Here is a 17216-nt window from a genome sequence, read left to right as displayed (position 1 = left end):
TTTGGTTTTTGCCTTAAGGTCTACCCTGTGGAGGTGCTCTCGCTCTCAGCTCAAAGAAGGGTGTCTCACGCTTTAAGGTGGTGAGGTTTGTGGTGGTCCTTGATTCCTGGGGGAGTTTGTTCCACTTTTCAGTTACATTGTTTTTAAAAGACAAAGCATGTAAAAGAAATCAGACTGGTGTATGTGAGAGTAGAGCCTGAGCCACTGTGCTACCTTAAGCAAGATACCTTTCTCTTCTGGCTGGTAGTAAGATGCCTAGATTCTCCTATGTCCAAGTGCACTGCTCTGTCCCCAACGTGCTGGGTATTAGTTTGTAACTTCTGTTCTGGGCAGTATGTTGACTTTATTTTATGAAGGTTCCTGGGGAAAAGGGACTCTAAAATGCTCTCCTCACTTGTGCATGCAGTGTCCATGTGGTTATATGCGTGACTAAAAGGCCAGGATTTGGCCAATGCTTCAAAAGGGAGACAAATACATATTTTGAACCTTCCTGAATATAGGTCCAATGTTGCAGACCTTAGGCCATAGAAGAAAGTGAAGAGTATTGTGAAGTGATCATTATCCATGTGCATGTAATTTTGGGGGGTGGGAGGACACATAGCTATTATTAAATTCTAGGGCCAGATTCGGATCTCACTAATGCTGGTTTCACTCCACTGATTTCAATAAAGTTATTCCAGATTTAACACTAATGCAAATGAGGACAAATCAGATTGCAAACAATAGCCTGTGGAAGTGTGGATGGAAACACTTATCAAACCGTCAGTTTCCAAAGGTTTGTTTCCCTCCTCATAAGAAATAATTTTAGCCTTTCTACAACGTGCAGTGTTTACTTCTTCCTCTCTTGCTCTCTCTTCTTCCTCTCCCCCTTTCAATTGAGTGGCTGCAACTTCTCAAATAATCAATATGTCAGTTAAAAACATGTCCCGGTGTGGCCATTGTACCACTCCTATTCAAAGGCCATGTCATTTAGACTTTCATTGGCAGCTATTTTGTCCCATTAAAAAGTTCAAGACAGCAATTTGTGAATCTTGCTCAGCCAAGTAGAACTGTGAAAAAAGGAGTTATTTTAAAAGTCAATTAATTGTGGTCTATCGGAGCCCTCTTCATTCACGTTTTTTTTTCAAGCCTTGTCACTGGCTCACATCTGTCAGCCCTGTGTTTCCCAGGCTGCTATCAGATGCCGTTACATTGTAAATAATGGGTTTATTCAGGCCCTTTATTGGACTTTGTGTGGTAGACACATTTGTATATCATTTTACGGTGTAACAATTCCATTTACATAAAATATAGGCAATTATGGGAGCGAGGCCAAAGCATTGGGGGAGGGAGGGAGCAGCCACCGTTCAAATAATAAAAGCTAATTGAAAAGAGGCAGATAATTTAGGTGAAAATGCCAACGTGAGTGATTCTTGATCCCAAAATGATTCAACAGAACTTTAGGCAAGAGACTTGGTTGGTGGTGTGCGCGTACATTAAACACTTGACATTTTCCCATTCATTAAAAGAGTTTGTATTTTTCAATGAGTTATTGTCATATACTTCTCATTTCAAAAATCAAACGGTTTTAATGAAGGGAGAGAGAGAGATCGTCCACAAAGTACAGCCATCTTTCAGCATTTGGATGTAACTAGCTTGGTGGTATTACCTTTCCCAGGCTTAACCCTGCAAACCCAGACTTGTCCTTGTGATTGCAGTGGGACTACATGCATAAAGCCCTGTATGTGGAAGGTAAAAACAGAAAACTTTTGCTAGATTAGCCTGACTGCATTGAATAGACTGAAAATGACTAGAAGAGGTTGCAGATTTTTGGGTGGCATCGTACAGTTCCTGCAAAATATCCTTCCTTCTTCCTGTAATCTTGTAATAATAATTCACTGTCACATGATCCTGATATACAGGCATTTTAGCTGTCCTTAATCTAGAAATTCTAGCTAGATGGAGGGTATGTAACTTCTTGTTATATAACAGAGGGGTGCCATACTGACGTTGCTTGTGGCCTATCAAAAGATTTTTCCAAGTTTTACTTGCTTTGGTGATAAGGGGAACTGCTTGCTGAAGTGTCAATGGGATGATGTGCTGATAGCGTAGAGTAGGTGTCCCTACAGGATACAATCGATTCCATCTTAAAGTCTTGTTCCTACCCTGTGTAGGGTGCATTAATCTGAAGTATGTGGTGGCTTTTTTTTTTTTTTTTTATACAGAGGCACAGAATTAATAAGAGAAATTTATCTACTTTGATACCAAGGTCGTCACTATAGTATTTTAAGTGCATTTTTCCCTAAAAAGTTTGGAATGGTCTGATTCAGCTCCCTTGTACTCAGTGGAAGTTTTGACATTGACTTCAGTGGAATGAGAATTGGGGTGGGGGGAAGAGGGAGAAATAAAAATACTTATTAAACTGTCGTTGTCTTCTGAGTTTGAATGTGCCAAAGTCTCAGCCCAGAATGAACTTGTATGAGCAGATTTTAAAACCCAGCACCTAAGAGTTCCGAATGAAAATGCTGCGTGTTAATGAGAAGTAATTATTACAGTAGAAGCATTTTAGCTCTTCTAGGCCTCACTTGGGGTGAGATGAATATCCTGAATTTGACAAATTCTGCAAGGTTTGTAGCCTTGTCACATTTCGCCCCGTTCAGCTGTAGCACTTGAAAATGCTGCGTTGAGGTGGGGAAAGTGATGCATGGAGAAGTCAAGGGCCAGATTTTAAAGGGACCTACCTCCCACTGATTAACTTGAGTCACTGGCAGAGCTAAGAATAAAATTCAGGTCTCCGAACTCTTTGCCTTGGGCTCTATCCATTGGCCCATACTGCCTTTTCACTGGTGGCATTAAACAGCCAGAAAGTGATAGATATCAAAGGTACTAAATGGGCATCTCTTGAAATATCCGGGTGTTACAGTTACTATGCAAATAGTGCTGTTCTCCTTTCCCTCTAGCTGAGAGACACATTGACAACCTTGAGCTGCGGTCTAAAAAGTACCAGAGCTTAAGTGGTTTGTTCTAAAAGAAAAATTTAGAAGTGTAGAAAGTGGGAGTTAGTTAAACCTATGAGGAAATGAATAAACCTGTATTCATGTAACTGATCACAATCCCCTGCAACTGAAATGTTAAAAATCGACTGTGTTTTGAAATGGTTCGTGAAAAGGTCCGGCTGGCATTAGAAAAGACCCCCTGCTCTCTGAAGGGGCCAAATTTCACCCTGGTGTAAGCAGGCACAAATCCAGTGAGGTCAACAAGCTAATCTTGGCCCTGCAGTCTATTCATGAGCTTGTTACTGGATGGTGTTGGTCCAGTCATTCAAAAACTCATTACAGATTCTTAAGGCTGTTTTTCTCTTTAATGAATCGAAGGAAATGTTCTGTCCCTCTTTTGATTCTGAATCTACAGAGCACGCTCAAGTCCTGGAAAGAACAAATGTTTAGCTGCATAAATAACATTGCTGCTTTATGAAATGTTACAGATCAGACAGTTTATAGAGCCAGCTTCACTCCTTTCTTGGAACAGTTTAAAAGACTGATTTGCAACTGTGGGGAGGAAAATGCAGAACATACTTTCTGTGAGTAAACAAAATCCACTGGTTTAAATGTAGGAACAGTAAAGAAAAAGTCTTGCTTTGTTTTCACTGGCCGTGATGAGAAGAATGCTTTACAGTTATATTGAATCTGCACTAGGGCACAAGGCCCAAATTTGCTAATGTGACTGATGATTTTGGGTGTTTCAGTTTTTGAGTGTCTGACTGTGACTAGAGAGGTCTTAAATCCTCTGAAAATCAGGTCCTTAAATGTGTTGGAAGGTGGGTGCACAAAATCATGAATCACTCTTGAAACCATAGGCCCGACTGACTGGTTTACCTCTTCCCCGTGTGAACGTTACCCACACAATGGGGTGCATCAGGGTAGCCTGAAATCTGTAAACTGATTTTTTTTTTTTTTTTTTTCTTTCAGTGGGAGGAGAATTTGCTGTCTGAAAATGGGAGGAGCTGTTCTCCATGGAGGGCTCAGTCTCTGAATTTGGGGAAAGCTTTACTTGCAGGCAATGGGTCTAATTCACCTGGATAACGAGGGAGGGTAAAATGCTACTCATATGGATTCTGTAGTATGTTACTTGTACTGCACAAGTGTAAATGGCTACACAAAGGGCAAGAAGGTGTCCCAAACCGGCGTGATCTATCCTGAGGGACTGATGGGAAAAAGGCAGCCACTGAGCATTCATGTGCCATGATCTTCCCGTCCTGGGGTGGATGAGGAAAAGGGCCACCTCTGCGTCCCCTGCCAACTATTTGGCGTATCACCCATGCCCCGGTAGCACTTGCTGCCTTTTGTTTGCCCCTTTTTTACTGCTACAATTAATTCTAAGGGCCCAGTTCTTCAAGATGCTGTGTGCATCAGCCACCCATAGAAATCAATGGGGTGCGCATCGCCTCACAGAATCGGGCTCAATCAGTGGAAGAACACAAGTCCACATGCTATAATAATGTTTCAAAGGAACAGATATAAAGCTACCACTGCCCGATCTTATGTGGCTGCTTGGGCCTCGGACCTTTATGAACATTCTAGACTTTTGAAACAAACTTGTACCCGCTTTGTTTACAGGTGTGGGGGATCTTTTTTTTTTAAAGCTGCTGCATGTTTTCCTTTATGGAAAAGTCCTGTAGAATGTAATGGAAAACACCTTTCCTAGAGGCTTTTTTTTTTTTAATCATCTTGGAGACTTGCATGGAGCGTGATGCCCTTTCTGTGCCATTCTAGAGGCTGGATCAACACACTCACAGAAAGGAGAGAGGTGGCTTTTGAATAATTTCTGTAAGACTTATTGCTTATTTCCCTATTAGGACTTTTCAGCAAGGGTTTCAGTATACCTGCTATTTGGGGAATTTGCAGAGGAATAGATTTTACATGGATGGTCTTTCCATTGCCAGCTTCTTACAGCTGGCCTTGAATCTATGTATTAAGCATGACTTCTGGCCAGCTCTTCACCTATGATGTTATATAGCTCCCTGGTTCTTGACCTACCTTGCGTTCTTTCATTTTTCATTGCTTGTCTGTGTCAAGTGCATTATGGCTTTGACACACAATTAGTCTCTGCTTCGTCTTTTCCAAATAGAGGATACGAATGCATTGTGGATGAACTGGGTTGCATTGAGTGACCTACATAATGAAGTTGTGGGCATTACAAACTGCTTGCATAATTTGCTTTGTCTAGGTCTGTACAACCTCTTACTGTCGAGATGACTATAAGAGGCACATAAATGCGTTCACGGGCTCCTATTATGCATGGGGTAATCCAGCTAAGGCCGGGAAGTCTTCCCGTTACCTTTTAGTCTAGTATAGCTTCAGAACAGATGCTATGATTCAGTATGACCCTTCAGAAACTGGGTCAGGTATGAAGTTAGGGAAAGAAACCGTCTCTGCCATGCTCTGAAATGAATCAGTGCCCATGAAATCTCGTGGGCTGCCATTCTAGCTTTCCCAGATTTGGCTCCTTAGAAACAAGGTGCCAAAATCCAAATGTCCTGACCTGATCACAACCACTTGACTTATTTACTTGAACAATGACTGTCTACCTTGTCATGCCAATGAAATTGAATGAACGTGGTCTGACTTCTTATTGTAGTGGTTTTATTTAACTGCCCTTTTATCCAAAGTGAAATATTGGGGTTATCACCCATCTGTTACACATGAAGCCTCATCAGAAGCTGATCTTGCTGTTGAAACGCTTGGGCCTGGTATAAGCAGGTGCAAGTATTGATTTCAAGTTTACTACACCAGGACTATTCTGCGTGCTGGCCGAGGCATCGCTCATTACAATGGATACAGGATCACTTAGCAAGTGTATGGGCAGTTAATACGTCTGGCTGCGAGGCTCCCTCTTTTCTCAGTTCTTTGCCTTGGAGAATCTTTGCTTTAGCACCTGGCTCTAATTGTTACTAGAGCTGGTCCAAACAAGGTAAAGTTTATAAAAAATTAGAAAATGTCAAAATAACTTGGCATTCTGCATGTTTCGTTTCTGGTGTGAAATTTTTCAGTGTTTGTATCCCCTCCCCTTTCTTCCCCCCTTTTGCCGCAGAAAAAGAGGATGGGGGGGGGGGGAGAGAAGAAAAACCCACCCTCATTTTTATTTTTTTGCGGGGAAGGAGGGGAAGATTTTTTTTTTTGATGAAAATATTGGGAACATTTTCAGTTTCCCAAAAAGACCATTTTTTTTTTTCCAAACAAATTAATTTGAAAAATGTCAACCAAGTCTACTTGTTCCTTTGGCTAGTCTTGACTTTTACGCTCTCTTAATGCAGTGAAATGTGTGTCGAGTGTAGCACGGCTGGAATAGGAACACAGTCAACGTGCACACTCTCTCGTGTTATTCATTATTCTGTCAGCCTGTGGGTGGTTCAGGTTGCTAAATTCGAGATTGGTGAGGCACTGCACAACACCATTCCTTAGCCAGGATGGGTAAGGAATGGTGTCCCTAGCCTCCATTTGTCAGAGGGTGGTGATGGATGGCAGGAGAGAGATCACTTGATCATTACCTGTTAGGTTCACTCCCTCTGGGGCACCTGGCATTGACCATTGTTGGTAGACAGGATACTGGGCTGGATGGACCTTTGGTCTGACCCAGTACGGCCATTCTTCTTCTTCTTCTTCTTCTGTTCTTCTTAACTATATATTATATATCTGATATGCATGCTTTTATATGTACATAACTTGTACCCAGATTAATTTCATAGTGGACCATTTGTATTTAAAAACATCTAACACTCAGTAAAACATCGTGTAGCTACGACAAGTTCTTCTGAAAGACTAAGTTACTAAAGGAGTGTCGATCGATCATTAAGCTTTTGAAAACAAAATATTTTATTTTCCAGGTAATGTTGCTGAGATATAGCTAAGGGCCTTTGTACTCAAAGGCAAAACAAATACACAATAATGTATAGGATCAACATGTACAATTTTGTTCCTAAATATACAAAGCAGTCCAATACAGTACATAAGTGATCAGGAAACACACTGTTTGAAAGTGCAAAGTACAGCTGGGAAATGTGGACTGCACTTTAAAAAACCAACCAAACAACACTAACCCTTTAGACAAGCCCACTCATACAAATGATATTCAGTGAGCATGGACTTTCAGAAGAGCAGAGCGAGTGCTGACTCTGGGATGTACCCAACTGTCTCTGAAACTTAAGTTCCTCAAAACTTCATTTTTGCTGAGCAAAGTTCACAGTGCAAACATGAAGTTAACAACATTGTTCATTTACTTAATCACAAAGCAGGAAGATCAGATTCAGTAACAGGACATCCATTTCACCTCTTTTGATACAGCACAACCTTCAGTTCTGTCTCAACTGGATCACTTTCTACACATCGACCGCTACTTACAATGAATTGTGCTTCGAATGCATGTGGTTGGGGGCTAACCATGCGTGCCTTACCAGGCAAGACTTGCCTTGAAATAAACAGTTTTTACCTGCAGTACCTTTTTTATAGGGCTTGACTGAACTGGGACAATTCATCAGGCTAGTAACTCATGTTAACCAGGATGATGATAATAACAAGAGTCCTTATCTACACTAAGGTCTTCAGCTGCTATAACCTGGTGCGGTCATGGGCGCTATACGAATTTACAACAGCCGAGTCTATGCCCCAGAGCCTTAGTTAGCATGTGTTCTAATGAACTGTAACTTCCCAAGAGAGAAACCTCAGGCAACTGACAAACCCACTGATAGGCTGTGGGCTTAGTAGCTCAACTCAAACTCTCAATGTCATTGAGTCTACATCATCCTTACTGTGTGTGTGGGGGGAGGGAGGGAGGGAATCTAATGGGTGAAAGCTGAAGCACAGAGTGAAAAAAAATAAGTGGGGGGAGAATAGGGGAGAAAAATGCTAATGAAAAATACAAAACAGATAGGACACCCACTTAGTGCATCCTCGATTTTGTGAGGCATCTCCTACCTCTAACACACAGCACAAGCTACTCTTCAGCTAGGGGGGAAAGCAGCCCCTTAAAAAATCAGAAGCTCCCCTGGAGGCAGGAGAAGCACCTGTATTTGAATTATAAACAAAGCACTTCATGGATTTAAACCATTCTGCGGCTTCACTGTCCTAGTTTGAGAGGTTCATAAAGCCATAAACTCGAAGAGGCTCTCCCAGCCCTAGCTCTAGTGAAATCTGTCTTCAGCCTTTGCTGAACCTCATGAACAGCATCCAAACATGAGACTGCAATCCTTTTACTCAGCGCTCTCATGACATGCATTTCAGCTAAACTGAAACTCACATGGGTTTGTTCCCCGTTCTCTGGCTGTTTGGTAAATAGAATTGAAGTCCTTAAATCTAGGGGCACAGCCCAGCCAAGCTTCTCCAAAATGTTCATTGCCAGTGAACAGGAAATCTCCAGCACCTTTCTTTACCTTGCACTGCAGCAGGGTTTTTATGGTGCCCCTCCATTCACCCGTTGCTTCATCCTGTCGGAAAATTCTGTTTTTCTGCCTGTAGACTTTCTGGCCGCTGACTTCAACCTGGGACATGTGATTTTCAGGGTCATGGGAAACATTTCGGATTGATCCTCTCACCACTAGATGCGAAGACGACATGAATAGTGAGTTGGTTATGGCACAGCTGTTTCTGATAAAGAGTTCAGCTACTATAGTATTTTAAGTGCATTTTTCCCTAGAAGGAATAATTTTCTGATCTTACATAGCACCTTTTATACCGATGGTTCCACATCACTGTACAATTAATTACCTGTTTGAGAACTTGCTGACAAACATGCAGCCACTTCTGGGGTATAACACAGCAGCTGTGCGCACCAACGTACAATGACAGTCTAGTTCAAGGGTTCCTTAAATGTTTTCAGTCTCTGTTCCCAGCGAGTGACCCTGTCATGGGCCATCACACCAAGTCCCCACTAGTCCTTTTGGACACCAGTTGAAGCACTGTTGGAAGTAGTAGTGTGGCCAAGCCTCAGAGCAGGGCTCAGTCTACACTACCGTTTCTCATACTGCTGCCAGTGGTAGAGGTGCATTGATAGGCACCAGTGCAAATGCAGCTGAAGTGTTTCCCTCTGAGAGTCCCAGAGAAGGGCTTTGCAGATGCTCCACGGATCATAAATCGAGAGCCATTTGTTAGGTTATTAATTTATCTTTTAGATTTCCAGTACAAATTTTGCAATTTTGATTGCTACAGTACTGTATTATTTCAGGTTTCTTAAGAGAACACCATGACTAGTAAAGCATCGACTGTCAGAAAAAAATTGGAAACTAACGCTAGCTATTTCATTCCTATAATGCAACTATGGACAGATATTAGACTTGAATCAAAAATTCACCCGAATCATCATTTGATCAGTAGCCTTGTTTTGACAAAGTTTTGATTGATTCGGATGATGACAAATCTGCAGCCATGTTCCGCCTCCATAAGGACTACAGGGCACTCGATGTTTTAAAAAATGTATTGCCCAATATGAAATCTTCTTGTATAAAACATAAATTAAAACCTAGTGAACAAGACAGACATTTTAGGGCCAGATCTTCCAGTGGTATAAAGCGACACCCCCCCCCCCCCCCCGTGAAGTGAATGCAGCGATGCCATTTGAGGATCTGGCCTAATGTAAACTAGACCTGGAAGTCAAAATAAAATAGAGGGAACTGTTAGTACGCAGTGCTCTGGATGTGTAATGGTTTGTGTTCTGTTGGACACTCTTGGTGATTTCCAGGGGGGGCTTCCTGTGGCTGCAGGGTCCATGCTAGTGAAGGACTGGGACCTTGGGTCTGCTCGACTCTAGAAAATTGTACCAGAAAATCTTACCTTTTTTTCAGCACAGCTGGTGTGCATACACACCTAATTTTGTCTCCTACTGACAAAACCCTCCGTTTTCCCCAGTCCCTTTTTTCGGAGCAACAGAAACCTTTATGCCTCATTTAAACCATGCCATTTGCACACAACCAGCCCCACCTGTAAAAACTAGCAGAGCTGGTTTGGGAAATAAAAATAGAATAAAGGCCTAAATAAGTTTAATCATTTGTGTCTCCAGCACAGAGAGTGTCATCCATTTCACAGCTGCAAACTCATGCCTAGCATTTGCCGGTGTGAAATCTTCCTCTCCGTCCCCGTCCGCCCCCCAACAATCAATGGGAACTGACTTTTCTTATTACATTTCTTCAAGAACAAATTCAATTTGAATCCAAAATACAGGGAACGCTCAAGAGCGTCCCTCAACCATTCTGCCAACAGCCCCTGAGCAAATGAGAGGTTACACAGTTAGCTGGAACTTTGCAAAATATCCATCACTTAGCTCTTTCCTTTGGGGATAATGGTCTCATTAGTGTAAGGGGCACAAAGAGCTTATTTCTGAAAAGTCCAGGAACTTCCTTAGCTAATTTAATTTTCAAGGGCTGCAAGGGCTTAGCACAACAGATGTCTCCGCTCTGCTCTTCATCTCCTTCTTTGTGTGAGCATCTTTAATCAGATGCAGTCAAGTCTATTGACAAGCTATAATGCACTTGTTCCTGTTCCTCAAAGTTGCTCCTGCACGGCTCATGGCCTAGTGACTGAAGACCTCTGCCTTAAGAATAACCATAAAGCCCCCATTCACTCCTGGTGTCATTTACACTTTCATTAGCAGCTATTTTCTCTAATCAAAAACGTTGATGATAGCGATTTGTGAGGGTAGGGCAAGGAAGTCAGGTCATAAATAGAGTCCGTTCAAAGGGCTATTTCTTCTGGTCTGTTGGTGCTATAAGTATAAATGCCCCCCATTGTGCACCCTAGGCCTCCACATCTGTCAGTCTCTGGGGCTGCTGGCTGCGCAGAGGGAGAGTTTGCATGGGAACTGATAACTTCATCAAGTAGAAACAATGGGGTAGATTGCATCAATTAGTTCAAATGAAGAAGAAAGATGATTGGCACAGGAATACACTTTCATAGTAAGACCTGGGCTACTTTCAGTTTTGTACTGATATGCCAATCTAGTTCTACCAGGACAACCCCTAGAATGGATGTAGTTATACTGGTATAAAGACGTCTTGTATCACTATAGCATATAAGTAGGCTTGAAAGGAGTCGATTTTTATCAGTAAGCGTTAGCAAATGTCCATTTCACCACAAACTGACACACTATTTCCATCCATGATCATCAAAATTTACCGTTAGGCAAAGTAAAAAAAGTGCTGCTTGAGAACTTAGAGTTTCATGTAAGGCTATTTCCTTTGGCTAGTCTAATGTAGACAATTCGTGTTTTAATGGCTAGAAACCTTTAACTTTTGAATCTCAATGTCTATTGTCATTAAATAAATATCACGACAGAAGTTCCCGCACCTGTGAAAGTTTAAATTGATAAAAATAAAGATAATTAAAATCTATAATGGTGCACAACTGAAAATTTAAATTGAAAAAAGCTTAAATATAAACATTGATATCTGTTGGAATTATGAAAAAATAAAAATGGAATGCTGCCAATCCTAGCTATAAGCATATTTAACGGTGTCCACATTAGGGTGGTTGTATGGCTTTAACTAGACCAGTATAATTAATATGGTACAATTTGGGTGTGTAAAGGAAAAATCAGTGCAATAAAACAAACAAACATGTTACAGAGCAAGAGACAATACTGAGAAGTAACAGATCAGTAGAGATTTTGCAAGATGAAATAAAGGAGATAAAGCCTTTGCTACAGCGTCATGTTAACGGTTTCCCTACTTTATAGCATATTAATGCATTTGTTTTCTCAAAAGGGATGTGCAATGCTGGGGCTGAAAAACGGTGTCATTAATGAAGGGTAAAGCTTCTCATACAACTAGGTTTGTCACAAGCAATGGACTCCATCAGTAACCAGAACTGGAACGTACGTGTGTGTGTGTGCGCGTGTACTTGTGCTAAGTATAGTAAACCGTTGAGAGCACGATATGAAAGAGAGAGAGTAGAATAAAAGGGAATGTACAGAGGACAATTATAAATGTATCTGTGACCTTGTCATGTGCAGGCGCTGGCATTATGTAGCAGGAACTATTTCTGATTTGGCTTCAGTTTCAAGGTTGCACCCACTGAGTTTATCAAGGATAAAGGATCTCCTTGAGGGATAGCAGAATCAATGATTTTCAAAAAGATCTTTTTTTTTTTTTTTTTTTTTTTTTTTTTTAATTTGATCGAGGGCAGTGGAAATTGGGGTTTTGCCATTGACTTCCACCGATGCAGGATCAGGTCCATTAACATTGTTTGCATCTGATGTTCTACAGTATCTGTGTGAGGTTGCATCTCTAACCAGACTCACTTCGGGAAAGTTTGATGGGGGGGTATAACATACAGCCAGGGCTTAAATTCTCATAGAGTATTTCCTGGAGCCACCAATATGCTATAAAAACTCCAGGGGTTTGAAAATATTTACCAGAGCTCTGCTCCGGACAGCTCTGGCTGAATTTAAGCCCTGGGTACAGCCCCCCAGTGAAATACATGGCGAGGAACAGTCCCCACAAGGATTGCTCTGCCATTACAGCAGTTTTAAGGTGTGATCAGTTTGGAAAAAGCCAACCTGCATAAACAGGGATTTTACAAAATTCTTCATATCTGTGCAGCTAGATGGAAGGTAAGTAAAGAATATTTCTGCTGCACACGTGTGTGCATGTGCAAAACTATCAGAAAGTGAAAGGCAAGGGGACTGTGACAAAATGATTCCAGCAAAAAACTTCATGCCAAAGAGGGAGTGTGTATAATGTACGTGGAAAGAAAAAAAATTGCTTTGACTTCCCACCTACTGGATTCACTGTGTTTGATCTGCAGGTGTGATTTATCCCATCTTTTTACATTTCATTCTTTGACACAAGCTAGTGGAGTTCTCAGATTGAAGAGCAAGAAGATCAAAGTATTTAAAGAAGAGGCAAATAAGCCAAAATAATCAATGCATAATTAGAGGCAGAATATTTTCCTGTAAGTCTGCTTACCAAAATCACTACTGCAAATGGCCAGCAGAAGCTCCATGTTGTCACAAGGACGGCACATCGCTAAAGAACAAAAGAATCAGTTACTGATAAATAAAATAATGATTGCTAACAGACCGGTGAAGTGTTGAGGGGAGTAACCTGATCCATTGATTTCAATGGGCTTTGGACCAGGCCAACAATATTCTTACTGTCCTTTCTTCAGTTCAGTAGTTTTTGGAGATATCATATAGTAGAAAACTTTGGTACTTTACGCATCCATCTACTTTGATCCCTGAAAATATCAAGAATTCTAGGTGGGTTTTTTGCTTAATTTCCAAAGTGTCTTACAATCCCGGACTGCAGCACCAACTGCTCATTGCAACAGTTACAATACTTTGCACTTCTGTAGCCCCTTCCATCCATTGTGTGACACGTTATATTCATTGCTGGGAATGCTGCAGTAGTACTCTGGTAAGAGGCAGTGGTAGAGACCATTGCTCTGAAATACGGGGCTATTTTATAATAAGGATTCTGAGAATTTCCAGACACTGAAATTAATGACTTAACTCTCACAGGGAGAAGTGACTTGCTCACAGTCATACACTGAGCCAAAAATAGAACACACAATTCCTTACTCACAGTCCTGTGCTTTAAGCACAGCGCAAAAGTCTTCCTCACTGATTTTCTGTTACATTCCTTCCTGTCTTAGGCTAGGGCAATTATATCTTGGTAGCCAATATGACTATTTCCTCACTATGAAAGACACAAACCTGATGCAAGAATGATCAGACGACCAGAATCAAGGAGGATGTCTCTAATGAATCTGGGGCCTCCATCCATCTACGTCGAAGAGAGCATTATGGCTGGGATTTCCAAATGGCCTTAAGGGCGTTAGTTGCTCAAATCCTATGCAAAGTCAATAGGAATTGAGGGTTTAACTCTGGAAATCCCCATCCATGGCTCAAAGCCTGCTTCCCTTGGGGACTTTCCACTTCCTTGCTAATAGCATATGCTGGAATATTTGTCATTTTGTAATTTACAGGGCCATGCCTGCTTTGTGACAGACGGATGTTCATACCTGCTTAATTCTATGTCATTCTAATTTTGAACATGCCACTGGGAAATCAGTTCGTTTCTGTTCCAAGTAAAGGTTATTTCATTATGTATTTACTTTGATTTATACTAAGTTTATTATACGGAACGTCTACGTCAGGCACTGCTTGACTGTGCCAATCTCTTTACAATTACATCCTTAAGTGAGTATATTTCCTCAGTTACTGCCAGTACACAAAACTAAGCCCCTCCCCCCAATAGTCTAAGAAAGGGGAGAGGACAGCGGGAAAGTGCTGTCGTTACTCTTTTTATTCAACGTCCTTTTCCCCCCACTTTCCTACAGCCGGCCTCAGCCCTGAGCCACTGCCACGTGGGCTGAAGACATTGTCTGAGGGTCTCTCAGGGTACAAAATGGGAACAGAACCAGGGTAGAATCTTCAAAAGCACGTTAAGGACGTAGGAGCCTAAATCCCATTTACAAAAGACACTCCGATCAAGATCCCCAAAGGCATTTAGGCTCCTCAGTGAGCTCTGGGCTCTTAAAGCGCCTAAATTAATTTCTGAAAAGGAAATGCAGGAGCGTAAGTCACTTCGATGCTTTTGAAAATGTTCCCCCCTGTGTTCCAGTGCTGCTTGCTCAAGTGCCCATGATTAAATTAGCTGACAAATGGGACAGGATAGAATTTCCCCTCACAGCACCGGGAGCGTTTCCTGCTTTTGGAGCACGGAACAGGGGTAGCTCGAGAGACTCTGCTGTAAGCATCTCCCAGGATCAATGTGATGTGATAACAAGGGGAGTAGGGAGAGGGGCAGGTGTTGGGGTTCATAGGTAAGAGATTGTCCCCCTCCTGCAACGAGGAACACCACAACCCCATTCATGAAATTGGCTCCCTGTTGATGGAGCCCTGCACCATTGTGGGACCCCTACAGAAGTGGATCAAGCTCTGCATGGGTTGACCTGCGTAGATCCATTTGCAGGATTGGGGCCTATGGGAGATCTCAGCCTTACCTTCCACAAGGGCCATTTTCTGGAAGTCAGGGCCCGCCGTGCTTTGGTTGCTCAGCAGTTCGTACTGGAAGCTGGCCGTCCTGCGGCTGATATCCCTCTGCGGGCTGGCCTGCAGGAAAAGGGCGACCCGCTGTGGCGTGTGGGCACTGAAGCAGGACACGTGGCGCAGCCGCGCCTCCTCAGCTTCGCTCACCACCAGGTGCAGCTGGCCAGCGCGCTCCACGTAGATGCTGGCACCCTGGAAGTCACTCGCTGGCTTGATGCAGACAGTGGTGTGTCTGGTGCTCGACAGGTTGGGCTCCAGGACAACACGCAGGGCTCGTGCTGGGTACAGCCATTCCAGGGAGCCCTCGGTGCAGCGCAGGTGGACCTGCTCCACGGTGCGGGAACGGGGTTCCCAACTTAAACCACTGCCAAGGCAAGGCCAAGAATACATCGTTAATAATGAACAAAACCTAGGCAGCACAGGCTAGTGGGAGTCAGCAGAGTGAGGTCACTCCCTAACCTGCCACTAACCTGCTGTGTGATCTGGGGTAACCCATTTTACTGCTCTGTGCCCCTGTTTCCCTTTCTACCCTTTGTCTTGCAGATTAAGACCGTCTCTTTTTATGTGTGCAGTGCCTAGAACAACAAGGCCCCCATCTCAGCTGGGCTTAGAATACACATAAACAATCCCCCTTTTTTGTACACGAAACAGGGAAAGAAATGACCCTCGGGAGTCAGAGCCAGCCTGGATGATTTGTAAGTCTTACCTCCTGGTGCCTGGCCACTGCTGGATTGCTCCCTCCACTCTGTTTTCTCCCCGTTTTCAAGAGGAGACAGCAACGTGCCTCAAAAGTCTTGTTGCAGTAACTACTGGATGTAGATTCCTGGTCTACATTATTAATGATTGTTACTACTACATTTCATTATTTCTCTAGTGGCAGCTATTAAAGGAGAGCTGCTTCTGTGGCAAGCTGCCTGGTAACAGATGTAGGGTAACTTTTTCAAACGAGCTGCAGAGTACGTCACCACAGCCCGCGGCCGGGAGTCTCCCAGCCCGGGGTTGACAGAGTGGAGTGGGGGTCCTGCTAGGGCTCTAAAAATCGCTGTGAAGATCGCACTTTGAAGCTGCAGTTTGGATTCTGAAGCCTGCCCCTTGTCCCAGGCTTCAGAGCCCACACTGCAACTTCAACGCTAAGCCTATGTCCCATTTTTAGAAGTGACTCAGGGTAGAGTTTTTAAAAGTGCTCAGCATTGACCTTTCCAAACCAGGACAAAATTCCCATTGCCTTCAATGGGAGCAGGGTTAGATCAATGCTTAGCCCTTTTGAAAATCCTACCCCTTGGAGCAAGTCCTAATGCCTTTCCATAAGAATTAGGTGCCCAAATGCCTAAGTCCCTTTTGAAAATGGGACTTAGACACCTAAGCCAGGTGGACTTTGAAAATGTTACTGGTAGCTACTATTGAAGAGTCATTTCTAAACCAAGAGCTGTAGGCTGGCCCTGATTCTGATCTTGCTCACACTAGCTTTACATCAATGCAATTTCACTAATTTGTCATTACTTTTGATTATACTCGTAGCTTAGATCTGAATCAGGCCCAGTATCTTTATTACTGTAGCTGGTTAAAAAAAGGATCGTAATTTTTGTGAAAAATTTGAACCACGTTTTCCTTCAAAATTATGACAAAAATATTGTTGAAAATTTCCCACCAGTTTTGTATCTTCCTGTTATTTGACGTAGATGATACACTGATTTGATAAGGGGAAAATCTTTCAACATAGCTTGACACCCCATGTTAGGGTGCAGGTGTTTTCTGCAAAGGTCAAATCCTGCTTTTTAAAAAAACACTTAAAATAAGACACTGACATTTGGGGATGTTGTAAAACAGTCTGATGCTATTTCTGCTGTCAGGGTTCAGGCTGCAGTAGACAAGAGAAACAAAACTCACTATTGTTCTTTCTTTCTCTAACATCAAATCTAATGATTGAAGTCATTGCTGTTATATCACTGGATTGCTTTTGTGATGGCTGTAAAAAAGAGGCCCAGCTTTAAAAGCGGGACTGGGATGCTGGAGATCTGGGCTCATGACTCGCTGGGTGGCCGCAGACAAATCAAGCTGCTGCTCCGTGCCTCAGTTTCCCCACCTTCAAATACAGAAATAATATGCACTGTGCCAACCTCAGATCGGTTCTGTTTGTAACAGGCATAAGAGGCTACGCAGGCACCCCCTATCTATGCAAGAGCTTCACCTTGTCTTAGGCT

General features: G+C 42.6%; 1 protein-coding gene across 1 annotated transcript; it reads right to left on the bottom strand.

Moving 5' to 3' along the window:
* Window positions 1-8251: 8251 nt before the first annotated feature.
* Window positions 8252-15511, bottom strand: LOC135888352 (meteorin-like protein). The gene is made up of 4 exons (XM_065416159.1): window positions 15486-15511; window positions 14970-15379; window positions 12929-12988; window positions 8252-8568 (listed from the first exon to the last, which is right to left on the bottom strand). Exons 1-4 carry the CDS (start codon window positions 15509-15511, stop codon window positions 8252-8254), a joined length of 813 nt encoding a protein of 270 aa, XP_065272231.1.
* Between the last annotated feature and the right edge of the window lie 1705 nt (window positions 15512-17216).

The sequence above is a fragment of the Emys orbicularis genome, chromosome 13, assembly GCF_028017835.1.
Source record: "Emys orbicularis isolate rEmyOrb1 chromosome 13, rEmyOrb1.hap1, whole genome shotgun sequence".
Classification (NCBI taxonomy): Eukaryota; Metazoa; Chordata; order Testudines; family Emydidae; genus Emys; species Emys orbicularis.
This window is presented reverse-complemented; position numbering and strand designations above follow the sequence as displayed.

What these genes read in the sequence shown, in the direction of transcription:
- LOC135888352 (XM_065416159.1), bottom strand. Translation starts at nt 15,511, where the DNA reads ATGGGTTACCCCAGATCACACAGCAG. An exon ending in TACCCCAGATCACACAGCAG is followed by an intron (nt 15,380 to 15,485) that starts GTTAGTGGCAGG and finishes TTGCCTTGGCAG; the next exon opens with TGGTTTAAGTTGGGAACCCC. An exon ending in CATTTGCAGTAGTGATTTTG is followed by an intron (nt 8,569 to 12,928) that starts GTAAGCAGACTT and finishes CTTCGCATCTAG; the next exon opens with TGGTGAGAGGATCAATCCGA.